Source organism: Panthera onca, chromosome A2 (assembly GCF_046562875.1).
Source record: "Panthera onca isolate mPanOnc1 chromosome A2, mPanOnc1 haplotype 2, whole genome shotgun sequence".
NCBI lineage: Eukaryota > Metazoa > Chordata > Mammalia > Carnivora > Felidae > Panthera > Panthera onca.
The window spans coordinates 52,334,893-52,362,217 of NC_138340.1; the positions used below are offsets into that span (position 1 = coordinate 52,334,893).

General features: G+C 45.8%; 1 protein-coding gene across 1 annotated transcript in view; it reads left to right on the forward strand.

The window, feature by feature from the left end:
* Nucleotides 1-27,325, forward strand: part of SLC6A11 (solute carrier family 6 member 11) — a 135,945-nt gene that overhangs the window by 60,566 nt on the left and 48,054 nt on the right. The window contains exon 6 of the mRNA XM_060631769.3: nt 6,482-6,616. Coding sequence (XP_060487752.1) covers nt 6,482-6,616 — 135 coding nt within the window. The remainder of the gene's footprint in view (nt 1-6,481; nt 6,617-27,325) is intronic.

Below are 27,325 nucleotides of genomic sequence, written 5' to 3' on the forward strand. Positions count from 1 at the left end.
ACTTGCTCAAGCCACTTATTATATTGGATCTTCTGACCCTGTGGTTCTATGTCTTTGCCCCCACACCAGCCTGCTTTCCCAAAGCCTTTTGAACAAGGCTCAACTTTCCAATTGACCCCATTATCCTGGAAAACTTAGGAAGGGGCAGCCTTTCTGCAACTTTTGTCATGTTCTCAATGATCAGACAGTCTCCCTGCTATGAAATAAATAGCTGTGTCCTGGAAGTAGGAGGAAAATGCTCCACAATTCCAGTATTGGAATGCAAATGAGCAATTAGAGTCAATTAAAACAGGATACAGTATAATTACCACCAAGTGTGCTAACCTTTATATTCAAGAGGACTTGACCTGCTGAAAGGAAATTAAACAATAGTAAAAAACAAAACAAAACCTCTTCCTTAACCAAGGGGGATGTGCTTGGGGCAGGAGCCTCACTTCAGGGGCCTCTGAGGTCTGACAGATTAGACCCTCCTTCCCCCACACCCAACAACTCTCTGGGTCTGAGCTACCAGCCAGACTTGATGGTACCTTGTCAGTGACTTTTATGCCCATCACCAAACACTGCATATTTTAGCTAAATGCCCAAGCCCTGCTTGGCTCTTCCAGAGACTCCTGTAGCCTTGGGCATCTTGAAAGCCATGCTGAACTTTGCTGCAAAGTACCTTGTACCTGCACTTCCTTGACCTCTGCATCTGAACTGATCTGTCTTTTAAAGCCAGATCTCTTACTTCCTTATTTATAAACACTCCTCTGAAAATCCGATTCGATTTTCTGAATCCCATTTTATGCGGACCCAGCGTTTCCTACAGAGGAAGCACACGGTAGTGTTGTGAAACCCTGCAGTCTAACCTTGGGGTCCCAGACCTCAGCCTGCTTATTTGTTCATCCATCCACCAAATGTTTATTGAGCTTGTTTTATGTACCTTGTGCTGTCCTGGGCACTGTGGACACAGCAGGGAAAGTAAAAGACAAAACTCCCTTTCCTCAAGGAGCTTATGTTTTAGAAATCTTACACTTACAAGGTGATAAAACAGCGGGTGGAGAGCAGCTAGAGGGGACCAGAGAGCACTGGAGTGACAGGGATGTGTGTGTGGTGGGGGAGGGAGTCAGGGAGGAAGTGGCACTCCAGCTCTCCGTAATAGGTGGGCAGATGGCATGGCTTATAGGTTTAGAAGGTGGATCCTGAGCTGAGACTGAGGTACAGTAGTCCGGCCCCCTGCCCCTTATTCATGGTTTTGATCTCTGCGGTTTCAGTTCCTCCCTGGAAGCAGATGATCCTCCTCCTGATGTCAGAAGGTCAATAGTAGCCTAATGCTATGTCACAGTAGTCTAGGTCATTCACCTTGCTTCTCTTCACACAGGCACGTTATCATCTCACAGCATCACAAGAGGGATAAGTATAGTACAGTGAGGTATTTTGGGAGAGAGAGACCACATTCACTTAACTTTTATTGCAGTATATTGTTATAATTGTTCTAGTTTATTCTTAGTTAATGTTCGTTAATGTGTTTAATCTCTTACTGTGACTAATTTATTAATTAAATTTTATCATAGGTATGTACATACAGGAAAAAACATAGTATATATAAGGTTCAGTCCTACCTGTCTGGATCTTGGAACATATCCCCCATGGATAAGGGTGAGTGGGGGCTTATAGTACTTCAGAAACACCATTCTGGGCTTCAGCTGCCTGATGTATAAAGTAGGTAGGACAATGGTATCACACCTGGATGGCAGGGTCCCTGACTTTGAGGAGTCCTCAGCCTTGTGGGGATTCAAACACACCCAGGAGGAACACCTGGGGCTGGATAGTACAAATAGAAGAAGGCACAAAAAGATAAGGAGGCCTTGAAGGAGCCTGGCACGCTTTCCAAGGGTGAGGAACCTGGTACAGCAGAGGACAAAGTAGTTGGGGGAAGGATAGAGACTGATCAAATCACACAGCAAGCCAGGGAAGCCCAAGATTTGAATGCAGGGTCATCTGACTCAAAGCCTAATCCTTTGCGCTATATCCCACGGCCTTCAATGTGTGGTTGGGGAGGGCAGATTCAGAGAAGCAGGAAGACACATGCTGAATTCATAGTTTTGAAACTTGCCTGCAGTGTGGACAGAGTGGGGCTGGTGCATGACTGAGAAGAAAGATAATGAAAGGCTTTGGTGGTGGGGCTGAAGAGGGGGTGTAATTTCAGAATATAATTGGAGATCAAGTTGGTGGGTCTTAATACCACTGATTGATGGGGACACAGCTCAGGAAAGAGGGGAGGCAGACTCCAGCTTGAACACCTGGAGGACAACCCAGGGGACAGTATTCTCAGCCCACTTCTACATTGTTGGCTAGTTCCACATCTTCCCTGCCTGACTCAGCCTCTCCCATTCCTGCTTATCCTTGGAGACCCAGCTGCAACTCCACTGTCGGCACCCAAAGGCCGAATCCATTCGCAAAGAACCTTCCAGCCTGTCTCTCTAGCTTCCTTTTCCTGTTTCACACTGCTCCTTTGGGTGTTATGACCCCAGGAATCCCATTCAGGTATGCACATTCAGCAGGTCTTTCCTTAAGCATGAGATCTGGGGCTTACCACTCTGGGCACAGGGACTAAGGACCTGCAGGAGACTATGAAGGCATAAATGAAAAGTGGGCTAGATCAAGGGTAGAAGATAGTGGGTTTCTTCCCAGCTGATTATGGAGCTGCCTGGAGTACTGTGGAGGGTTCTGAGGCTGTGTCCATGCTTAGCTGCACAGAGTATTGTGATCGATTAGTGATGTCTGCCATGAACACAGCAGGGATAGGGCAGGGTAAATGCCATTTATGTACAATTTCTTAATGACAAGATCTGTATTGTATGGACAATCTACAGCTGTTCTCAGGAAAAATCAAAGATGATATCCCAATGGCTGGTATAACTGAGGGCAGAAACAAATCAGAAGGGGGCTGTTAAGAGAACCAGGACCAGTGTCAGATACAGGCTGTCCTCAGCATTGCATTTTCAACTTTCATACCACTCTCCACTTGTGTCCATTACATAATGATGCCCCTAAACCACCTTTTGTTCCCTGACTTGAGGCTCTCAAACCTCAGCTCACAAAGGGATTTTTCTAGCTAATGCCTGCCAGCCAGTGGTTTCGTTTTGGCAACCTAAGTCATTGTCTGTACTGTGGTCTTTGAGCAGTTCATCTGAATATTTTATTTCCCTTATGGTTTTATTTAAAAAAAACATAAAAATGAAGGTGTGGATACCAGTGGAGGGAGGGTAGTTCTCCTCAATGTAATGTAGAAGCAGAACATGCATTTAGAACTTTAAACAATGGAATTACTTCAAAATAATTGTTATCTATTTAATAAATCATACTACTGTGGTCATTGAGGAGTAGTCTGCTATGTATGCTGCTGAGGGCATAGTGAGGGTGCATTTGGCCAGGTTATAAGTGACCCCTTAATGTTCACTCAAAAACAGACCAGGTGGAGGGGCGCCTGGGTGCTCAGTTGGTTGAGTATCCAACTCGTCTCCTAATTTTGACTCAGGTCATGATCCCAGGGTCCTAGGATCCAGCACCACATCAGGCTTCACGCTCAGCCTAAGATTCTGTCTCTCCCTCTGCCCCTCTACCTTGCTTGCTTGTGTGCACTCTCTCGCTCTATCAAAAAAAAAAAAAAAAAAAAGGCCAGGTGGAGTATAACCAACAAGTTAAGGTGGTCCCACAGAGTAAAGATAAAGTCCTATGATTTTCACTTGTTCTATTTTATAGGATAACATTCTTTTCCTTACATTTTGTGAGCATTGGGGGTTAAGATAGATATGTCATCCTTCGGGGCCTGGGCATTCTGGATAATTAATCTTCTGCCATACTACAGAGACAAAAGTGGAAATTATGCAATTAAAAGCAATAGATTGTAGCTTCCTCCTGTCTTTTCACAGACATAAGCCAGTTGACCACGGTGTGGGGGTTCATTTTGAAGGAAGATACTCAAGAATTTATATGAAATGCTGAAGATCCACGCAAGATTGCGTCTGTAAGGCTAAGAGAAATGGGAGCTTTTATACCACGATGAGCTGTCTGGGCAGGAACCGTCAACCCTATTGACTGCTGGCCTTTCATTTTTGACTATTAGTATCAGCTGTTGGCTCTGATTCTTATACATCTGACTTGCATTCACCCGGATTACAGTGTATGTTACAGCAAGAGGTTGTTTGAAATAACTGACATGTCAGTAGAGCTGACTGTTGGTTTGGAAACAGGATGCTTAACTGGCTGGGGCAGGGCTGTGAGTAGGCTGAGGATGCTGCCAGCACTGTGGGCCAAGGACAGTGTCTGGATGAAACAACCCAGTCCTCCAGATGTGAGCTCCAGGACCCAATGACACCACCCTCTGCTGGTTCTTATTTCTTGTTTTTGAGGACTGGGTTTAAATCCCTGCTTTGTCACCAACTGAATGACTTACATTTGCATTTATGTAAAGTATGGACTCTTACTTTTTTGTTTGAAGGTTAAGTGCAAAGAAGCAATACCTTTTTTTGTTACTGCTTTGCAATGTTCCTGTCCCCTTTAGTCCCTCTAATGCGTATAGGACCATTCTTCAATGAAGTAATAGCCCAGTTAACACAAGGATCACTGGGTGTCCTGCCATAAATAGCATCTCTATTTCAGTTTTTCGAAGATGTTAATTTATATGAAAATAAAAAATAATACAAGGAAAAATTCAAGTTACATAAATGTAACTATTTCCATTGTCATGTGTAAAGTGGCTGGCATTTAGTAAGATTTTATTCTCTTCTTCCCTCTGTCCCCGTTTCCCATGTCCTGAACTCCTTTATGGTCCAATACCTGGATCACCTCCTTGGAGAAGCCCTCCCTGACTGCCTCTGTAATTAGCTACTCTTTGGTCCTCCATCCTTTATAGTCCGCTGATTACATAATGCATTAATTATCTACTTACCTACATGTCTGTCTTTTCTACCAGAGCGGGGCCTCTTGAGGCAGAAACTTCCATTTCGAGACTTATTTGCATATTCCAGAGTCTAGCTCAGCGCTTGGTGCATAGGAGTATTTTTGGTGAGTGAGTGAGTAAGTAGGTGGATGAGTGAGTGAATGAATGAATGCAAAAACTGAGTGAGGGACTAGACCACTGGTAAAAGAAACCCTGAGCTGGGAAGGGTTTCAACTAGAAGAATTAAGATTGTAGGTCACACAGCACAAGTACTTTAGCAGGGAAGTCTGAGTCTCTGAACCATCCAAAAGCTGGTACACGTATCTGTGTCTGTGCACCTTTGGGGGAAGAGAGGAGAGTCTGTAGCTGTCCTCAGATTCTCAGAGACATCCATGGCCCCCAAATGTTGACAAGTTGCTGATGTAAACAGATGGAACAGGCAGGTCCCACCGAGAGGGCACAACGAAGTGATTACAGAAGAGATGTGACAAAGGAGGAAAAATCAGACCTGGAGGAGGAGACACCAAGTCCTGCATGGACCTCAAGGAGAGGTTGTGGCCCAAGGACAGGATAGAGTCTTGAGGGTGTTGCTATTTGCTTATAAGCAGTGCTTGTGTGAGGAAACCCAGGGAAGATTCTGTTTCTTGTACAGAATCTGTGGGCTAAAAAGGGCTGCTCAGTTTGCTGGTTCCAATCACTGGCCTCCAGGCACACCGAGCAGAAATGATCCCAGGCAAACACTGGGTCTTTCTTGCCCCAAATAGCTTCCCTCCCCCATTTCCCTGCACTTTACTCTTCTCTTCTCTTCTCTTCTCTTCTCTTCTCTTCTCTTCTCTTCTCTTCTCAGTATGTATGTATGTATGTATTTATTTATTTATTTAGAGAGGGCATGTGAGCAGGGGAGGGGCAGAGAGAGAGATAGAGAGGGAATCCCAAGCAGGCTCCACACTGTCAGCACAGAGCCCAAGGTGGGGCTTGATCTCTCAAACCCTGAGATCACGACCTGAGTCAAAGTCAAGAGTCAGACACTCAACCGATTGGGCCACCCAGGTGCCCCTCCCCTGCATCTTTCTATTCTATCCTTGGCTGTGAAAACTTGATTATCATTAAGAGCAGTCTTTTTAAAAAATGTGGGTCATGGCCCATTGGTGAATCATGACGTAAATTTAGAGGGTCATGACCAGCCTTATGAAAACATGAAATAGAATATGATAGAAAATATTGAGTGCATCACACATGTAAGAGTGAGTATCATGTGGGACGTCCTGTTTCAGCTCAATATGTATGGGATTTTGATATCATATGTATTTCCTTTTGTGGGTTGTGGTCACAAATGATTGATAAGCACCAGTCTCAAGCATCATTGTAGGCATTCACGAGATACTCACTGAAAGGCCAGGCCCCTGAGTGGACAGTGGTGAGAGATGAGGTGGGAGAAGAAGCCACGTTGGGGTTCTACACTGGAAAGTCCTCTGCTCCTGGCCAGAAGTTAGGGCCCTGCCACATTGCCCACCACCATCACCCCTTCTTGATTCTTTCCTCTCCTCCCCTGGGCAGGTTGTATACGTCACTGCAACATTTCCCTATATCATGCTTCTGATCCTCCTGATCCGAGGGGTCACCTTGCCCGGGGCCTCCGAAGGCATCAAGTTCTACCTGTATCCTGACCTCTCCCGGCTCTCCGACCCACAGGTAAAGTTGCTTGCTTCGTGTCCAGTTGCCTGTCACCACTGGGACGCCCTCCGCCAGCCTCTGCTGCCAGCCACAGGGGCTTAGCAGCTGGCTGAGCATGTAGAAGTCCATGGACCCCTTCTCACAATAATCATTTTCCATGCATAAATTAAATGCCTAGGAAATCCAATATATTGAAATACAACCATCAAAACATCAACAAAAGACAAATTTGTGGCATGTAATAATATATGTGCTTGTTTATCAATACATTAAAGAGCAAGATCCAGCAACAGGTCCTATGATTTTTATGGTTTCAAAGTCATGGTGAGCATAAATGATGTGTGGAGATATCTATACTGTGATATGAAAGTATCTGGGATTTCTACTGCTGACAATTCTGCGGTTTGTTGTCTATATTCATAATTGAAGAAATGCTAAATTTGTTAGAGGTAAGTGTAAACAGAAAGTTTTTCCTCCTGCCTAAGATCACAGATCTCCCAGCCATGCATCTCAGTGAGACCAACTGGGTCTTTGTTGGTGATTGATTTTCCTTGTGGGTGCAGCTTGCAGAAAGAAAATAATTGGTGAAAACTGGCTCACCTCTTAGTTGTGTCCGGTAAGGCGTTGGTTGTGCTGAATCTTGGATAGTGACTGTTTATACCTAAGCTTCTCTAAGTGGGCAGTGATGGTGTTCCCAGGTGTATGTTAGACAAGAGGTGAAAACAGACATCTTGCAGGCCCAGAAATGCTCAACCTCACTACTTGTTAGAAGCTCCTGGGACCTTTTGAAAAATCCCAATTCCCAGAGTGTAGCCCAGACCAATTAAATTAAATTTTCTGGGGGTGGTTCCCAGGTATCAGTGTTTCCTAAAGGCCATCAGGTAAATCCAGGGTGTCAGATAATGTGCTCAAAGACATCTGATGGCTGAGGAGACATCCATGTTTGTTTAATTGAAGTATAGTTGATATACAATGTTATATTAGTTTCAGCTGTACAACATAGTGATTCTGGCATTTTTATACATTGCAAAGTGATCACCCTGGTAAATCTAGCTACCATCTGTCAGCATACACAGTTGTTATATATTATCAACTATATTCCATGTAGTGTACGTTGTATCCCTCTGACTTATTTATTTTATAACTGGAAGTTTGTACCTTTTAATCCCCTTCTGCTATTTTGCCTACCCCCATCCCAGCAACCACTAGATTGTTCTCTGTATCTTGGAGTCTGTTTCTGTTCTGTTTTGTTAATTTTTTTTGGATTCAACATATAAGCAAAATCATACAGTATTTGTCTTTCTCTGACTTATTTCACTTAAATAATACCCCCAGGTCCATCCATGTTGTTGCAAATGGCAAGATTACATTCTTCTTTGTGACTGAATAGTATTCCGTTGTATCTGTGTACCATATTTTCTTTATCCATTTGTCAATCAGTGGACACTTGGGCTGCTTTTATAATTTGGCTATTGTAAATAATGCCGTGATGATCATAGAGGCACCCATATTTCTATTAAAATGAACATAGATACATCATGCATTAGAATGTAGAATCTGCATTCATAGTAGATGAGACTGCAGGAAACTCCGAGTCTGCAGTCTGTAGCTTCCAGCCACCCCGTTAGGAGAACGTGGGTGGAAAGGTTTATGGAGGGCGAGTTATTGCAGCTCAGGTGTAGCTCATTACACTGATTAAGGTCCATGGTGAAGTGGCAACGTGTGCTCGTTTCTTCTCAGTTTGCTGTGCCGTGAGGGGCCCCTGAGGCTCGGGGCACCACCGGGCACCTGACGCAGCATCCTGAGTTGCAGGCAGAATCCCTAGGAAGAAGGAAATTAGCTCCTGACTGTTGGCCTCACCAACTCCAACCTCCGATGGCAAAGGCTCAGTTGGAGAGTGAGTTTTGGAAAACGTATTTCCAGAATCACTGGTCTGTGCCTTTTTGTCAGATCCACAAATTCTTGACCCAGTACAGATTTCGTGTTCTTTCCTCTGCTCACAGGTTTCCTTATCCTGTTCCTCAGGGTCTGTCAGGAAGGAGATCCTGGGCATCACCCACATTTTCCAAACCTAACTGATCATCGGAACACCTTGGAACATGTTAAGAATGCAGTTTTGGGGGTATGTGATGGCACCTGCCTATTTATATAATTAGGAAGCTGCCGAGGAGATTCTGATGATCAGAAAAGTTTGGGAAAAGCCAGCCAACACTTACGACCGTAGAGCCCTATCTACACATATACACATGTACCACAAACGCACATACCCACACACAGAACAGAGGTGAAGCCAGGTGTTCACCATTCACACTGTCTGCCTCATCATCCCAGTTTCCTGCCATCTCCCTTCCTCTCAGGCTTCGGCTCCCAGGCCAGCACTCACTTGCAAGGCTGTTCTGAGGAATGGCCACTTGGAGTCGTGGTACGAACATTGGGCCAGCAGTCAGGACCTGGCTTTCCTCGGGCTCTGCTGCTGATCCTAAGTGACCTTGGACAGGTTCCTTCTCTTTTTCTCCTTCTGGGCCTTCGTTTTCCCATGAAGGCAAGAAAAGGTTGATTTCATTCAGCAGGTTCAAAGTGGATTCTGAGATGCCTGCATTTCCCATGAACATGATAGACTTACAGGCCACCTTCAGCCCTCTGCCCATTTTTGTAAATAAAGTCTTATTGGAACACAGCCTTGTTGCTTATTTTTCCCCATATTGTTTGGCTGCTCAAAGGCATAACTCAGAGGCAGAGATGAGTAGCTGAGACAGAAACCATATGACCCCTATGCCCCGCCCCCTACCACACTGAATGACTCACTAGAGGGGCTCAGAGGACTCAGAGCAGTCATACTCTTTAATACAGCTTATGTCCACATCAGCGAGAGAAAAAGACACATCACATCAAGTCGGGAGGAATCCATGCATAGGCTTCCCACAGTCACCTGCCAGGAGGAGCCACACAGAACGTGTTCCTTCTTGCAGCATCAAAATGCAGCAGCATGTGGGCAGTATTTCTCCCCAGAGGAGATTGGTCAGGACTCGGGTTTTTAATGGGGAAGTTTTATTAAGTGTGCAGGTACTTTGTGGCCATGTGATTGATCACACGGTCTCCAGAAGGAAAGCAGGTACTCACCGTAAGTTGTATTGCTTGTACAAATAGTCCAGGCAAGCTGGCACAGCAGAATTCAGTGCCCCTGGCATACAAAATGACGGTGTGACTTAGTAACGGGAATATCTTAGCTAAGTTCCCATATAACAGCCAAGAGCCAATCCTGCCAGCAGGCCCTTTGGGATAGGAACATCAGGTCTGCTGTGGTAACTCTTTGCCGCACACTGGCAAAACGTAAAATATTTACTATTTGGGCTATTCTAGAAAAAAGTGCTAATTTTGAGCTGCAGAACCCTCAAATGCCTGTAAGGGGAGACTTGTTGGCCTCTGATCTCTGCTTGACTCCCTCACTCTACCCATGTTGCTCTCTGCCTCGGCTGCCACCAGCCTGGTCCAGACACCACCATCTCCCCCTTGACAGTAGCCTCCTAACTGGTCTTCCAGAAATGTCCCTTAACCCCTTGGTCCTGTGGGCCACTCTCATTCAGCAGCAGAGTGATCTTTTTGAAATCTAAATCTGACAGGCATCTCTTGGCTTAAATCCTTTCTGGGGTTCCCTGTGGTCTTTGGTAGGGCCTCCAAGGGCTTCCTTGAGCTGTCTCCTTACTGCATCCCCATCATTTCTCCCCCTCTCTCAGTTCATGCCAGATACTGGCCTTCTTTCTGCCTCAGGACCTTTGCACATGTTACTTCTCTGCTAAGAATGCTCCCTCTTTCCTCCCCAGACCCTCCTTCTGCACCTTGCCCAACATCCACTCATCCTTTAGGACTCAGTTTAAACATCACTTTTTCAGGCAAGTCTTTCCCAACTGCTAACCATGCACCCCCTAGTATTTCACACTTATTTTCCAAAGCGCTTACCATGTTTGCAGGGAAATATTTATATATGTATATACATGTATGTATGTATTACATGTGTGATTTGTTTAATGTCCATTCATTTGCTTGACAGATATTTACTAAGTGCCTGTTCTGTATCAGAGATTATTATAGGTATCAGGGATATATAGCAGTGGACATTGAACAAAATAATGATCCCTTCCCCAAGAAGTTTATATGCCAGTCAAAGAAGAAAGCAGTGAACAGAATAAAAAATAAAATACGCAGTCCATTAAATGGCGACAAGACCCAAAGAGGCCAAGGATGGAGTGGCAAGGGGAGTACTTAAGAGAGGGTGGATACAAAGTTCCTCCCAGAGAAGACAGCTTGGAAGCAAGGTCTGTATCTGTTTTTCCCACCATTGTATCTCCAATCCCTAGCTAGCTCAGTGCGTGGGACATAATAGGTGCTCAATAAATGTTTGCTGAATGACTGTAAGAGCCAAAGCTATTTTGAGATTTTTGAAGAAAGATTCTGTTGCTTTAGCCAAAAATTTAAAAACCTCCAGCTCACCAGATCTGTGAGTTGTAATGTTTTTTGATTCTCCTTGTGTGAGCATGCCCACCAAAAGGAACAGAGATAGTTAATTGGGATAGAGGTAAGGATAGTGACCGCAAGAAGGAAGGGTAAACAAAATTCCATGTAACTGATGTCTTTGGAAGCTGGAGTGTGTTGCGGGAAGGGCCCAACATGGCTGAGAAGAGAGGTGGGGGTAGCCCTGAGCCTGCTTTCTGTCTGCTCCGGGGGCTGAAGGTCTGGTGTTGGGGTGTATAGTAACCTGGAATCTGTGGAGGGGTCTTGATAACTCCTCGAACTTTGGAGGCTAGCACATCACACAGATTCGTCTCGGCGTGCTGAGGGAAGAAGGCAGCCTGTGCGTGGGTCAGTAGAATCACAGTACCCCAGCTAGTATGTCCACTCAGTAGATAGATCCAGGTCAGAGAGGCTGAGCTACTTGTCTGTGGCCACACAGCAGCTCAGTGGCCCAATTAGGACTTAGAGCCCAGGGTTTCTGGGCTCTGAATGAAGGTAAGATCTAAAGAAGAAAATGACAGATCCACACCGAGAAGTTTTAAGTGTTCCCATTTGTGCACACCCCAGGCCATGAACCATCGGGAAGGCCCAGGCTGGAAATCCTGCTCTCCCGTTACAGTTCGTGTGGCCTCTAGCAAGGCTCCTCCCTCTCTGGGACCTGGTCATCTCTTCCCTAGAATGAGGGTCACAGGTTGTAGTCGCCTGCCCCATCAGATGGCTGTGAAGGTGAAGTGCAATGACCCAGTTAGTGGAGGAATGTTTTTTCTTTTTGCAGTTACGTATTTTAATGTGCATTAGGAAAAAAAAAAACCTGGGACATCCATCAACCGTATCAGAACCGTGACTTCATAGTTATTGCTGGAGTGAAGCTGTATCTATATACACTTTACACACACACACACACACATGCTACACATTTACATACATGAATGAGGTAAGGAGCAAGGTTAATTTACAAGCAGCTATCAAATAAATACTAGAATGAACATGGACTTGGCAAAAATAGTACAGGGTGAAGACAGGTGTGCTGAGGTTTGGGACACGGCTGGGGCTGGAGAATCATCCTGAAGTAGCGTTAGGACTTCAGGTAGCCACATGGTCCCGCTCAAGACAACTGAGGCATGGCTCTCAGAAGTAGAGAAAGTAGGTCAGGAGAGCTGTCAGCCAGAAATACCTAATCAGGAGATCAGAAAATGGCTCAGCCTCTTGGTGGTTTTCTCCTTTTATCAAGTCCTTGTTGTGACTAATGAACCTGACTTAGTTTCCCATTTGTGCTTCAGAACGCACCAGGAAGAAAGACTCCCAGAAAGGCCTGGCCGCTTGGCTTGTCTACGAGTGTGAACAACCCTTGTTTCTTCGGGGTGATCTAGAAGTTGCAGTGGTCAGGCTTCCCGCAGCTACGAGGGACTAAAAGGTTGATGGTGGACCTATCAGAGTGTCTCTTGTGTGTGAACCAATGGGAAGGATAGGTGATGGGGGTGGTGAGCCGAGGAGTCGGGCTGGTCAGAGGGGAGGCTGCTGGACACATTCAGACCTCCAGCCTCAGAGACTCATTGGGTCCCTGCACTGCTCCAGCCATTCCCAGAGTGTGGGCGTGGTCTCAGAGGGACTGGGGGCCACCAGGGAGTGAAATAAGCCCTTACTGGGAGTCCTCCCCAGGCTGCCAACTCCATGAGGAAAGGGATCGCGACCATCCTGTGTACCACTCACCTGTCACCAGAGCCCAGCAAAGCTGTTCCGTATCTTATCCCACGGATATTTATAGCATGCCTACCTCTGCCAGGCAGTCAGTATATAAATGAGTAAGAGCACTCTGTGACTGGGTGGGCTTCCCTCCCTGGAAGAAGGAAGAGGGTTGGAGGAGATCGGAGCTTTGCATCCTTCCTTTGGTTTGTTGAGAAGAATGTGCACCTTGTTCTTGGTGATGGTCCTCGTGCCAAAGCCTGTGAATAACTCCTGCCTTTTACATACTAGGGCAGATCTAAAGGGGCTGCATCCATGCCATCACTCTCCGTCTTTTGCTTCCTGGGGGCTTACGTGGGTGGGGACTTCACAGGAGGGCTGATAGCTGATGCTCTGGGTGCTAAATGGAACCCCCAGCTTGCCTTCTCTCTCCTGCAGCTGGAAAAGCCAGCCCTGTCCCAGTGCTCCAGGAATAGCTATGGGGCTCACATATTATCATCACAGCTTTACCTCCCTGAAGCCATGTTTGGAATTTGGTAAAGTTGGGGGCCTGGGGTGGGAGGGCTTGCCTGTACAGGTCAGCAGAAGGAAGACAGGCAATGACCCACCTGAGGAACCCACCTCAGTGGGGTGCCTTCTACCCCATAGGAAACTCTTGCTTCCTGGATCCCATATCCTGGCCAGAGTGACAGCAAGGTGGGGCCTCTCCGTGATCCAGGATCTCCATTAATTCCAGACCCAGGCTCCAGCCCCCCTTCCCTGCTGCTTATAAGGGGTTCAGACATGCATGTGTGCTGTGTCATTTATGTTTCTAAAGGGGCACAGGTTCCTGACTGATGCAACGCTCTGGACCCCAGCTCCCAGGGCCTTAAGGGAAAAATCCTTTTGAGGGGTGCTCCTGAGCCCTCTGGGCTTGTGTGGCATTCTGCATGAAGACTAATTAAGTCTTGATCTGGACAGGCAGATGCATTCACAGCGGCCCCCTCCTTCTATCTCCCCAGCCAGTGAGGCAGGAGAACTCCAAAAAGCATGTAAAGAGAACTCAGTTGTAGGGAGCCTGGGAGCCAAGAACACTTTCCTCACAGGGTAACTGTGAAGTCCAGAGAGAGAGCCATGGAAGTTATTTTAAGGTCTAAAGGGCTGTGTGCCCTATTGTTGTAGTCTCCGTGAAGGCTTCCTGACCACCTTGTATAAAATCATGCTCTCCGCCCTGCACATCCTGTCTACACACCCACCCCCCACCCCCAGCTTTGGTTTTCGCCATGACACTTGCCAACATCTAAGACACCTTTCATTTTGTGTCACCATACTCCACTCACTAGAATGTTAGCTCCAGGAGGGCAGAGGATTGATCTGTTGCATTCACTGTTAGATGTCCTGCCCCTGGAAACAGAGCCTGCCAACATTAAGAGCTCAGTAAATACTTTTAGGCAGGCAGGCAGGAAGAGAGGGGGGAGGGAAGGAAGGAAGGAAGGAAGGAAGGAAGGAAGGAAGGAAGGAAGGAAGGAAGGAATTGAAGGAAGGAATTGAAGGAAGGAATTGAAGGAAGGAATTGAAGGAAGGAAAAAAGGAAGGACGGACAGTTTCAGGAGGAGCCTATGCGTCTGTTACAATGACCTAGCATGGACTGCAGTTGTGGGTAAGCTCTCCAGAGACAGGATTTTTAGTGCATTGGAATCTGGTATCTAGGAAAGGAAATTTGAGTCACTCTGTTGCCATTGACCAGCTTGGTGGCCTTCAGGCTGTCCCTTTACCTCTCAGAGCTCAGGGTTCTCACCGGTCTGTTGGGGTTAGAATATCTACCACACATAGCAGTTGTGGAGCAGGTTTGCATGTGAATGCAAAAGCACTTCTATTTCTCATTTTCAGTGCCCAGCCCAGGGTCTGGCATGCAGTAGGGCTCCAGGGACACCAGTGATGTTCTTCATTTGCCTCCATGTCACTGGGCTCTGGGCAGGATGAGTCAGAGCTCCACAGGCCTAGAGGGAGGCTTTGAACTCAGAACCGAGTGCCTTCATTGTGAATCCAGTAAATTAAGTTTCTCATCAAGAACTTGAAGCAACACGGCTCGCCTTCTTTGTCCTCTGGCAATTTGCATTCCGTGGTCTCTTATAACTTTCTAAACACCTATTTGCCTTCACTGTCAGCCCTGTGTTCTCTCCGAAGTGTGAAGTGCTTCCACTCCATTTTTCCCCCCCAAATTTTTATTTTCTGTCTTTTCAGTCTTTGGGGAATGGAGGGCCGCTTTCAGGAAATCACATTTTCCCTGCCCCAGATTCCTGCCACTCTCACTCTTCATTGTGTTTCGAGTGTGTGTTTTCAGGGCAAGAACAGAAAGGCCTGTCACGGATCCAAATCGTGGGGTCTGCTTTCCCAGGGTGTGCACACATTCCCCAAGTCAGCCTCTTCTATGGAGGGAACTGGAGCTGGCAGCTAAGGTGCCCCAAGTCCTGGAGGTGGGGTAGAAGGATGCCCAAAGAGTGAGCACCTCAGAACACTGGAAATCTCCTCCACCTGCCCTCACCCCATAAGGACAAATCAGGGAAAACAAGATCCTCATTTAAAACCTCACCTGATGAACCTTGTGGACACGCCCATGGAATCGCTGCCACCTGGTGGCAATGTACTTTGGCTCCAGACAGGGACCCAAGGAAACATGAGTGTCTTTACTGCTGGACTTCCCGACTGAAATGGAAATAATGATACTGACTTGTAGACACTGGATATGTTTTTGAAAATATTGCAAACCTCCCTGGACACGAGGGCTACTCCCTGGGACTGAAAATCAACCAAGGTTCCTTTTGGTATATTTGGTTTGGGGCTAGGGTCACTGTTCTACCAGCATTCATCTGTTGTCTACTCAGCACCAGGTACTGCGGATGCAGAATCAGATGATGCATGATTCTTGTCTTCAAGGAGACGATAGTCTCTTGGGAGACACACATAATTAGGTCAGTGTTAACAGTAGTGAAGGAGGGGGTATTAGGGTTGGAGTTCACCTGACCCAGGTATGCTTCCCGTCACTGGGTGAATGCCTCCAGAATTAGAGAAACATTACTGATCTAACACACACACTGAAAGGAAGGTAGTGAGCATTTCTTCTTTCTTGACTGCTTGAAATTCCTCAAGAGTTGCTGGTCTGTGGAATCAGAATTCCTGTATATTCCACTGAGATTCTGTGCGTCGCTGGGGTTCCTCATTAAATTCTTTCAGCCATAGGCTTACTCAGGGGGAAGTGTTGTGAATTTTAGTTCTCAGCTGTTTCAGTAGCCCCTTATTAATCTGCAGTCTCAGCGGTTGAAGAGCTGCTTGGGTACACATATGAGTAGTGATACTAGTTATTGTTTCTTTTTCTAATGTTTGTTTATTTTAGAGAGAGAGAGAGAGCAAGCAAACAGGGGAGGAGCAGACAGAGAGGGAGACAGAGAATCCCAAACAGGTTCTGCACCATCAGCTCAGAGCCTGGTGTGGGGCTCGAACTCACACCCTGTGAGATCATGACCTGAGCAGCAATCAAGAGTCAGACACTCGGGGCACCTGGGTGGCACAGTTGGTTGAGCCTCCGACTTCAGCTCAGGTCATGGTCTCGCAGTTCGTGAGTTCCGAGCCCCGCATCAGGCTCTGTGCTAACAAACAGCTCAGAGCCTAGAGCCTGCTTCGGATTCTGTATCTCTCTCTCTCTCTCTCTCTCTCTTTCTCTCTCTCTCTCTTTCTCTCTCTCTCTCTTTCTCTCTCTCTCTCTCTCTCTCTCTCTCCCCCCCCTTTCCACCCCCCACCCCATGCTCTGCCTCTGTCTCTCAAAAATAAATAAATGTTAAAAAAAAAAGTCAGACACTCAACTGACTGAGCCACCCAGGCATCCCATTAGTTATCGTTTCTTGATGGCTGATTTTATGACAGGTATACTTCACAAACTTGTCATTTAATTTATCCTATTCACTCAATCAGCAAATAGTTATTGATAATTATTATTTTCTAGACCCAGGCACTAAATGCTATGTATAAGTACCTTAAATTTTTATGACCTGTAAGACAGGACCTATGGTCCTATTACCATATGAAAGGCTCTCTCCTATGGGTCATGAGAGTTTTAAAACCTATGTCCTAAAGGTTTTTCAGATGAGGTGACTCAGACTCCAAGAGGTTAAACTACTTGCCTTGTGCTTACAGAGATAGCCCTTGAACCCAGGTGAGTCTGACTTGGGCAACTAAAGGATGCAATGCTGAAACCCTTTGTCATATCTGATTTTTCTGGCCTTGCTCTTACTCTGCAGACCTGGGCTAGCAATTCTGGCTCTGGTGTCTTTGAGCATCCCAGACCTGCATGACTACCTTGCAAGAATCCTAGAATCTCAGGGTCAGGTGGGTTTAGTCCCCACCCAGTGCAGGAATCTCCTCTGTAGTAACCTGGTCAGTTTCTGATTGGCCCCTCCTGTGACAAGGAAACCCTTCAACTCCACTTTGGAACACTCCTTGCTCACCTGGTTCCCAATGTTGACATTCATTCATTCTTTGTTTCATTTGCTTGTTCTTTCTTGATTCATCTACCCTAATTTGTACCCCACTTTGAGAGAATCTACCAGGGTTCAACATGCTAATATAAGTGCAGCTTAAACAAATGAGGTACAGACCAGCCTCCTATGAGCTAAGAGCCTCCAAGATGGGCTCCCTGCCCCTTACCACGATCTCCTTCCTCACCCAACAGACCGAGGGAGCTTTGAAAAAGGAATCCTGGATTATGTAACTTCCTGGAATTGTTCTTAAATGTGTTTTGCTTTAATTCTTTGCATATGTTTATTCTAACATCTTTTTTCCCCAGTTCATGGATCATATTTTCCTGTTTCTGTGCATATCTGTTAGTTTTTGATTGAATACTGTGGGTTGTAGTTAAATATTATGGATACGATATTATAGAGGCTCTGAATTCTGTTATCTTCCTCTGAAGAGTGTTGGGTTTTATTTGAATAGGTATTTCAAATACCGATTGACACCTTAAACTTATGTAGACTCAACTTCATGTTTTCTTGTTGCAGGCATGTGGAAATCCCAAGCTGTTTCTTAAGACCCTCTAACTTAATAGGACTCAGTGGGCCTTCATTGGTTCTAAGCTCTGTCTCCTCTGTAGAGCTTGTCAGGGCTCTGCTTTAGGCTTTGTTAGGATGGGTCTAGAAGAGTTCTTACTCTAGAGCATTGGTGCTCAACTAGGGAAATTTTGCATCCCAGGAGACATAAGTCAATGTCTGGAAACCGTGTTAATGCCACCATTGACAATCTAGTGAGTGAAGGCCAGGGATGCTGCTAAACATCCTACATTGCATGGGACAACCCCCCAAACAAAGAGCTATGGGGCCCAAAATATCCGTAATGCCATGGTGGAGAAACCTTACCTGGAGGCCTGGTTCTTTCTCCTAAGGGGAGGTCCTTCTGTGTCTCAGCCAGGTGCCAAGGGTGAATACTTGGTGTTGACTGATCTGTCATGCTTGTAGGCAGTCCCCCGGCTGTGCTCTTCCCCCAGTAGTGTCTGACCTCTAGCATATCTGTTCCACTCTCAGCCCCTGGCAGCACTATCTGGCCTTGGGTGGGCTCACGCTGGACGTTTACAGCTCAGCCCTCAGCCACAGTCTCCCAGGTGACATGGACATCTGGGGCCTGTTCTGTATAGCTCCCCCTTTCTGGTGCCCCACACTATAGATTATAACTCTTTCAGCTGTCCTGCACTCTGGCCCTGCCTCCTTGGCCCGGTGAGACTATGTATTCTGCCCAGATTCTAGCCCTGTCTGCTGTGGTCAAGAAACTGTCCCCAGGTAGAGGGCTGGGGAAAACCCCCTTGGAGGTTGCCATCTCTCAGAGATAACAATCTTGCCCTGCATATTATCTACTGCCTGAAAGGGTCGCCTCCTCTATTGTGACTGCTTTGATAGCTGCTTATGGCAGGAGGGCTAGTCTGATACCACTCATTCATGACCAGAAACAGAGGTCAACCCCCCAGCAGCTTCCCCTCACACTAGGATTAAAATCAAGACTGCTTACCATGGCCCTCTGTGGCCTGGTCCCATGTCCCACATGGCCTTGGGCATCCTAGACTCCTTCCTACCATAAACCCTGCCTGTCTAGATCACTGTTCCCTCTGATAATCCTGTGGCCTGCTCCTTCTTGTCCTGTAAGTCTTAGCTCCAAAGTCAGGTCGCCTCTGACCAGCCGAGCTCAAACCTTCACTAAACCCCGTGACTTTAATGAAACCCCTGTTTTCTTTTATTCACGGCACTGATGGCTGTCTGAAGCAATCTCATGTGTTTGTTGATGTGCTCAATGTTAGCCTCCCCAGTTAATGCAGCTCCATGTAAGCGAAGAACTGGTTTGTCTTGTGCACTGTAGTCTCCCTGACACCTGTCATACAGCCTGGCACATGTTAGACACCCAGTCAATACTGGATGGTTGGGTGGGTGGATACCATATGGTGGTTTAGATAAAGGACTGCACACAGAGGAGAACAAAACTATTTCCAGTTGCACATCCTTTGGAAGACTTTTTGAAACAGGTAGCCTTTGATTTTATCTTTGAAGGATAGGGAAAAGAAGGCTGTTTGGAGATAAGCAAACACCAGAACTAGGAAAGTCTGCATGTATGAAGGGAATGGTCAGTAACTCAGTGTGGCTATAGAACAGGTTTTGTTACAGGGAATCGTAGGAAGTAAGAGTGAGACAGCAGACTGAGGCCCTGTCACTGGGAACCTTTGGTGCCAGCCCAAAGAGTTTAAGACTTCATTCAGTGGTCAGGAGGCTGCTGTTGAAAGTTTCTGGGCAAGAAGTTGATTGGCATAACAAAGCTGTAACTTCGAAGATTGCTCAGACTGGAGGGACTCAGTAGACATTGGCAGCAGAGTTTTAGAGTCGGACAGAACTGCATTTGAATGCCTGCCTCTTGCTTACCCCACTGTGTGACCTCAGGCAGGCACTCACCCTCACTGAACCTCAGTTTCCTCTCTTACAAGCCTCAACATACAATCTTTTACTAATATGCGCCCCTTGTAGACGTGGTGAGGTTAGATGAAACAGTAATGTGTAAACTTCTCTAGGGACAGAAAAAGAGAAAGAGAAGAGAGTAAGTTTTGAGGTGAGTAAAGGAGTGGACACACGTATCAAATGACCTTGATTTGGGAGGACAGTGTAAAGCAAGGAAGAAGTCTGTCTTCCCAGGACAGTGGAGACTTTGCAATGTCACAGGGGACACGAGAAGCAGCCCCCCAGTTGTGACATTGTGGGTTTATGGGCACATGGACCTAGGGTTAGTGCCGTTGTTTGAATTCGTGTGGCTACTTCTGGAAGCCCAAGAGGCTCCGCAGAGAAAAGAGACATGGGGCTCATTCTGAAAAGATGTCAGCAAACCCTGAAGATGTGCCTGCTGCCTTCCAGGTCTGACCATATGTTCGTAGTATGAGGGGTGAACTGGGCAGTGCTGTTGTCCTTGAGGATTTTGTATTCTCATAGGGAGAAAGAGAGATGTCACCAAGAGTGGCCACAGTGTGGGTTGATGGGGACCATGGACAGTCGTGACTCCAGCTGTACCAGCACAGGAGACTGACCGTGAGACCTCTCTAAGAATCTCCAGGGCTTCTTAGGCTGTTTCTGTTTTGTTTTGTTTTTAGAATTCCAGCCTTATATTTTTTCATATAGCAAGTACTATTGAACACCTACTGTGTGCCACGTGCTGGCTACGCCTTTGCCTTTTAGATGAATCAACAGACATGTACAAAGTATCTACTCTTGCTAGACATTTGCTGCTCTCTGTGGGAGCGGGTGGAGTATCTGGATGAGTGGTGTTTTCTAGGACAGGAGTTTTTAACTGGGGAGGGATTCCCCCCCCCCCACAGTTGGACATAAAATTGTGTGCACTAAGCATGTTCTTTTTTTTTTTTAATTAATAGGCTTTCTGAAAGCGGTTTTAGCTTTACAGAAAAATTAAGCGGAGAATTCCCATACACCTCCTCACCCCGCTCTCATTTCCCCTATTATTTACATTTTATGAGTGTGGCACGTTTGTTGCAATTGATGAGGCAATCTTGAGATTATTACTAGCCAGAGTTTACATTCAGTTTCACTCTTTGTGTTGTGCACTTGATGGGTTTTAACAAGTGTATAATGTCATGTATCTGCCATGACATACAGAATAGCTTCAGCATCCTAAACATCCCGTGCTCCACCCATTCATCCTTCCTTCCTCCCCAAGCCCCTGGCAACCACTGATCTTGTTCCTGTCTCCATAGTTTTGCCTTTTCCAGAGTGTTCTACAGCGTGTAGCCTTTTCAGATTGGCGTCCTTCACCTAGTCATAAGCTTTTTAGGTTTATGCATATCTTTCTGTGGCTTAGAATCTCGTTTCTTTTTATCACTGAATAATTGTCTGTCCTCAAGATGTACCGTAGTTTGTTTATCCTTTCATTTATTGATGGACGTCTTGGGTACTTCCAAGTTGGGCAATTATGAATAAAGCTGCTAGGAACATTTGTGTGTAGATACCTCATTAAGCATGTTTTTCTGTAAAGGAGTCCATCCACTGCCAACAATCAAGATCCCTGGACTTGAGCTTTCCACCAGAGCTCTGGTATAGTGTGGGGTTTCCCATCAGATTGCTTGGATTTGAATCATGGCTCATCCGCTTACTAACTGTAACCTCAGGCAATTACTGAGCTCTCTGGGCCTTCATTGGTTTTGTTGTTGTTGTTTTTCTTTTTTTTTTTTTTTTTAACATTTATTCATTTTTGAGAGACACAGAACAGAGCCTGACATGGAGCTCAAACTCACCAACCATGAGATCGTGACCTGAGCTGATGTCGGATGTGACTCTTAACTGATTGAGCCACCCAGGCACCCCTGGTTTTTTTTTTTTTAATCTATAAAAAGGGTTGTTGAGAGGATCAAATGAGATCATCCTCATTCATGATGTGCGTAACATCATATCCAGTGCATAGTAAATGCTCAATGAATGTTGGCTCTTGTTTTCTTTAAGAGATGAATATGCCTTTAATTTTATGTTCTTGACTAACACTTCAGGGTTTTTTGGCAGCTCTGTTCAGCATGAGCTGATTTGACCTATCCTGTTCTCATAGAGTTTGCTTTTAAAACCCCGTGGAAAACAGGTATGGCAAAAACAGAAGATACAAATATTAATGGGAGCTGATATGATGCCAGCTGTCATGGTGCCTACAGGCAGAGTGACGTGACATTTCAGGACAACTGTCCTAAAACTGTCTTGCTCAAAGTGTGGTCCCCAGACCACCAGCAGCAGCAACAGCCTCATTTGCCAGCTTGTTGAAAAATGCAGACTTGCGGGCTCCATCCCAAACATATTCATCAGAGTCTGCATTTTAACAACAGCTGTCTCTGGTTTGTGTACACAGGCAGGTTTGAGGCGTGCTGGTCTGAGAGAGCACGCAGGGCGGTCTGAGAGAGCACGCAGGGCGGGCTGAGGCTGCCAGATGAGCATCAGGGTTGTGGTCAGGGGAAGGAGAGGGGTGGGGGCCGAGTGTTGGGGCCACCCACCTGCCCTCACGCACACACCAGAGCAGAGGGAGGGTGAGCTCACTTCAGAGATTCCTGTAGAGACAGGGGACTGTCTCTCAAGAATCATTTGGGAGTAGAATGGATCCCTTCAGGGATGCCCACCCTTTAGAATTATGCAGTCAGTTAAGGTAGCCACAAGCCATAACTCACTATTAAAATTTAAAGTAATCAAAATTAAGTAAAAGTTAAGGTTCAATTTCCTCAGTTTCATTCGGCAAATACCTGGTGCTCAATAGCCACATGTGGCCAGGGGCTACCATACTGTACAGAGCAGATATAGAACATTTCTATCATTGCAGATAGAATTCTATTGGCCAGTAGTGCTCTAGAGGGAAAAGGGCCCAGGAACCAGGGATGGGGGTGTCTATGGAAACTGAAACTCAAATTACTCCAGAAACTTGGAAATGGAGCAGTGACCCCTGACTCTTCGAAGGCATGCTATCAGTATTCTGGGGTTCCTTACTGTACACTGTAGGGCCCAGGTTATTTCCAGAAGAGTTCAGAGCATGCCCATTAAAGAATCAGCACCAGAACTGTGGACACAGTTGTCTTGGGCAGAAAGCACGGCAACTGGAGGGCCGCCCTGTGAAGTGCTGAGAAGGAGGTGGTAGCTGCCCATGTGGCAGTTCCCAGCTGGGAAGAAAGAGTCTCTCTTGGGGTACACTGGAAAGACAAAAGATGCTGAATTAATCAGAGTGGCTGTTAACCAGCCTTGTCCTTTTTCTGAACAAGAAAATAACAAAGATGCAAAATTCCCTCCAAATTCCACACGCACACCCTCACCCTTGTTATGGTTATTTACTACTTTTTAAAATATTGCCTTGTTACTTTCTAGAGTTGATTCTTGGATGATATGTTGATAATGTTTACCAATTTCTTTGCTCCCCATTTCTTTCACTTCTTTCTACTGAATTAAATTTCCTTTGTATTGCAGTGCATCCTTTAATATTTCTTTAAGCAGCCCCATGGGAACTAGTCTGTTTATGTCTGAAAAGATATTTATTTCACTGTCATTCTTGAATGGTAGTTTTGCTGGGTATGGAATTCTAGGATGGTGATTTTCAAGTTGCAGTTTAAGCTTGGGTGCCTACTTTACAGGAGCCATGTGTGGTCATATCCATACCTAGAAGTTCCATGTTGAGTTCTGGGCTAAGGGGTAGAATTTTCTAATACCACATTCATCATAGGACAGTCCTTTTCTAGCTCCTCACTTTTTTCAGTAAGCCCACTCAGCTTTTGGTCATGCTCAGGGGCTGTAATCTTAATTCTGTCCTTGAAAAGGAATTTAAACCTCAGCCTCTTGGGCTTCTATCTGGTTGGATATCCCCATGGGTTGCTAAGTCTCTTCCTCCTCCTTCTCTTTCAGCTTTGACTTCTCTCATTCTGGCATCTGGGAGAATTTTATATCTTCCTTTCAAGCCAGGCTATGAATTTTTAAATGGTTATGATATTTTATAATTATGTGTTTTCTGTATCTCCCATAAAAATATGTTTAACCCTCAGGTATTTGCTTCTCTTCATCTACTAGTCTTGAATATGACACACTGAATGTTCAGGTAGCACATTTAAGAGAATTAGCCCTTAGTCATTCATGCTTAATTCAGCAGCTCAATTTTATCCATAAAGTCATATGTTTATGGTGATTTCATATTTCATACTACCCACTGAATATATTTTCTGACAATAAGTATACTTCCAGCACATTCAGTAAAAATCATATTCATCAAGATAAAAAGCCCCATGGAGCCCATTTATTTGCTATTTTAACAAGTTTGAAAGTCAATATCTAGGCCTTCTTTCTTCTTTTGTGGATCAGTGGCTGAATCCTAGAGAGAGGACCTGACTTACCCAAGACCTCAGCTGGCAGAGAACTGGACTGGAATGCAGAACTTCCTGTTGAAACATCTGTCATCTTTCTACCCCTTTGAGCTTGTTTTCCCATCTGTGAAGTTAAGGAGTTAGGCTAGACATAGAATCAGCTCCTGACTCCCTAGCTTTGTGACCTTGGGCAGATCACTTAACCTCTCTGGGCTTCCATTTTAATAAGACCTCCCATCTGTACCTCAAATGACTGCTGAGAGTAACAAACAGGTTGATGTGCACAACAGAGCCCTGAGAAACACAAGGGTTGCAGAGAGGTGCATGTAGTTCTTATAATTAAGATGCTGTGACTGCCTCCTGCAACCCCTCCTTAGTTAAGAAGAAGTCTGCTTTGCAAATGCAATGTGTTCTGATGATTTCTGACCCAGCACATATTGGAACAAGGAAAGCAAGGATCTTTTCTGTCTGTAAGCAGCAAGATGACTAGGGTTTGATACATCTTAGTTTGCTGGGATTGTGACATTTGATGTTCTTCTCTGTGAAAACTCACTGGTGTGTGAATCTCATGTTCTGCTTCCCTCACTTCTCATATGCAAACCAAGCACTGAAAAGCCCTGCAGGGCAAGCACTGAGTCCTGCATAATGTTCACAAAGAGGTCAAACATAGCTCTGTCTCCTTGATTAGAGCCTTAGAGATGTTCCAAATACTAGGGGCTGGTGGGCAAAGCTCAGCCTCCGATGTTGTGCCTTGGTCCTTGCATTTCCCACCCTCCCCTGCCCCAAGGAGGCAGTGTCGCATAGTGGGTAACTCCCAGACTTAGAATCAGGGTACCCAGTTCCATCACTGACCTTGAAAAGACATTGTCCTTCCTTGTGCCACACTGTTCCCTCAACCATAAAATTAGAGCATCAAGTAAAATCACTTGTTTTCAAGCTTTTCATTACCAGTAGCCCTTTGCTTTTCTTTTCTCCCTTACGACCCATTCCTGTGGGCTACTTCATACCCATGGGAGGTGCTTATTAGCAGTTGTATGTGTCTGATTAATAAAAGGTGTCAGCCCAGGAATTATTCTTTAAAATGTCCTTTGTGAAAATGAGACTCAGAGATATGAGATGATATATCTGCAGTCATGTGAGTATTTTTATGTTATAAATCATGCACATGCCTCCAAGATAATGGATGATAGTGCATTAAGATTTCTCAAGGCCATAAGACTGAGGGAAAGGGTCAGATGAACAGCATTCTAAGCGAGTATGTGGTTAACTTCCTTGTGGAGATAATCCAAACTACACTTGATCATCGCCCAAGACTACCCTTCCAGAACCTGGACAACATCTTATTCAACTATACCTCTCCCATGGTGGAGGCTTGCGCATGGCTCAGCACATAGCAAGTACTCACTAAGTGCTTGTGTAGAATGTGGTCATCATTTCAGTGTTTTGATCATGCCTGGGACAGTGGGTGACGTGATAACTGTTTATACGTCAGAATTGGTGACAAAGTGGAGAAGAAACAGAGTGGAAAAGAAAGAAAGGGTTCTAAGAAAGACGGGAAGATAAATTATGGGCATGGGCTTCTTTCTGAGTGCCCAAGAACCAAATATAAAATGAATCCATACAGTCTCAAGGGCAACTGGGGACTGCTACGTTCTGGTCCATTGTTCCTCCTTCTCCCGTAAGCCCTGGAAGGCTGATCTACCTCATCCAGAAGACAATTGTGGCTGAAAATGAGCTTTAAAAACTCGGATAAAACCATGAATTGCAGTTGGATGATTTAAGGAATTCAGAAGTGTTTTAAATCAATGAGGTGATGTCAAGGATAATAAACTGCCAGGTTTTCTGGTTGGGAGCTGACACTGAATGTGGCTTCTGACTGTCACCTGGACAGCAGAGGGATTACCTAAGTTTACCCCCCAGTGATTTGATCATGAGTTACTGGTCACAAAGCCTAGGTATCCTCACTGATGCATCCCTGGGAAGCATTTCCCTCCCCAGTTTGCGTATATGATTCATCTCATTGAGCCCACCAGTTCCCACTGCTGGCATGGGAGCATCCTTTGTGTCATCTTGTTGGTTCTGCCTGCACATACCCACATACCCACCACCTAGATTCTGCCATCGATGTTTTGCTGTGTCTGCTTCATCGCAGGCCTCTCCAAGCCTTCTATCCATCCATCCGTTTAATTTATTTTTTGATACATTTCAGAGTAAGTTGCAGACATCAGCACACTTTACCCGCTAAACACTTCAGCATTCATGCCTTGATTTATTTTTAAAATGATCATTCTTGGTTTTGTTCCTCAAGCCAATGCCCGCAGAACTTGCTAAGGGAGGGCATGAGGAATGAGGTCAGCCCCTCAGTCATGACCACTTTGCCCAGAGCCAAGGCCACACTGGTGGAGCATCATTTGGGAGGACATGTGGCAACCTGTCAGTGTCTCCCATTAGTCCGTCTGTGAGGTTAGCCATCCCTCCTGGGTTCTGGCCCCTCTAAGACGTTGTGGTGCTCAGGCAGCTGGTGTCAGAGTCTGCGGGTACTGCTGTGGTGGCTTACTCAGTCCATCACTTGAACCTGCTTCTGTCATCTGCCCTGCATGCTCTGGGTGCCATGATTCTCAAGGATCTGCTGGTGTTTAAAGCTGTCACCTCTCCATTCAGATGAGCAGGGGAGAGGCAGTGTGGGTCAGGTAGCCATGGGGCCATGCAGTTTGACAAGGATGCAGGGAGGTGGAAGGAAACAGTATGTGAGTGGATGTGGGCAGGCCACTGCATGTTATCCAGATCCATCTGGACTTTGCGCCTATGAGGCTGGTCACCCTGGGTACTCTCTTCTTGGTTGACACAGTGGCAATCTCCTGGCTTTGGAATCAGACACATAGGGTTTGAATCTTCCACTTACCGGTTGGGTGATCAAAGGCCACGTCCATGACCTCTCTGGGCCTCAGCTTCCTTATCCATAAAGAGAGATAATAATAGTACCAGGGCGCCTCAGTGGCTCTGTTGGTTAAGTGGCTGACTTCAGCTCAGGTCACAATCTCACGGTTGGTGAGTTTGAGCCCTGTATCAGGCTCTGTGCTGACAGCTCAGAGCCTGGAGCCTACTTCAGATTCTGTGTCTCCCTCTCTCTCTCTGTCCCTCCCCCATTCACACTCTGT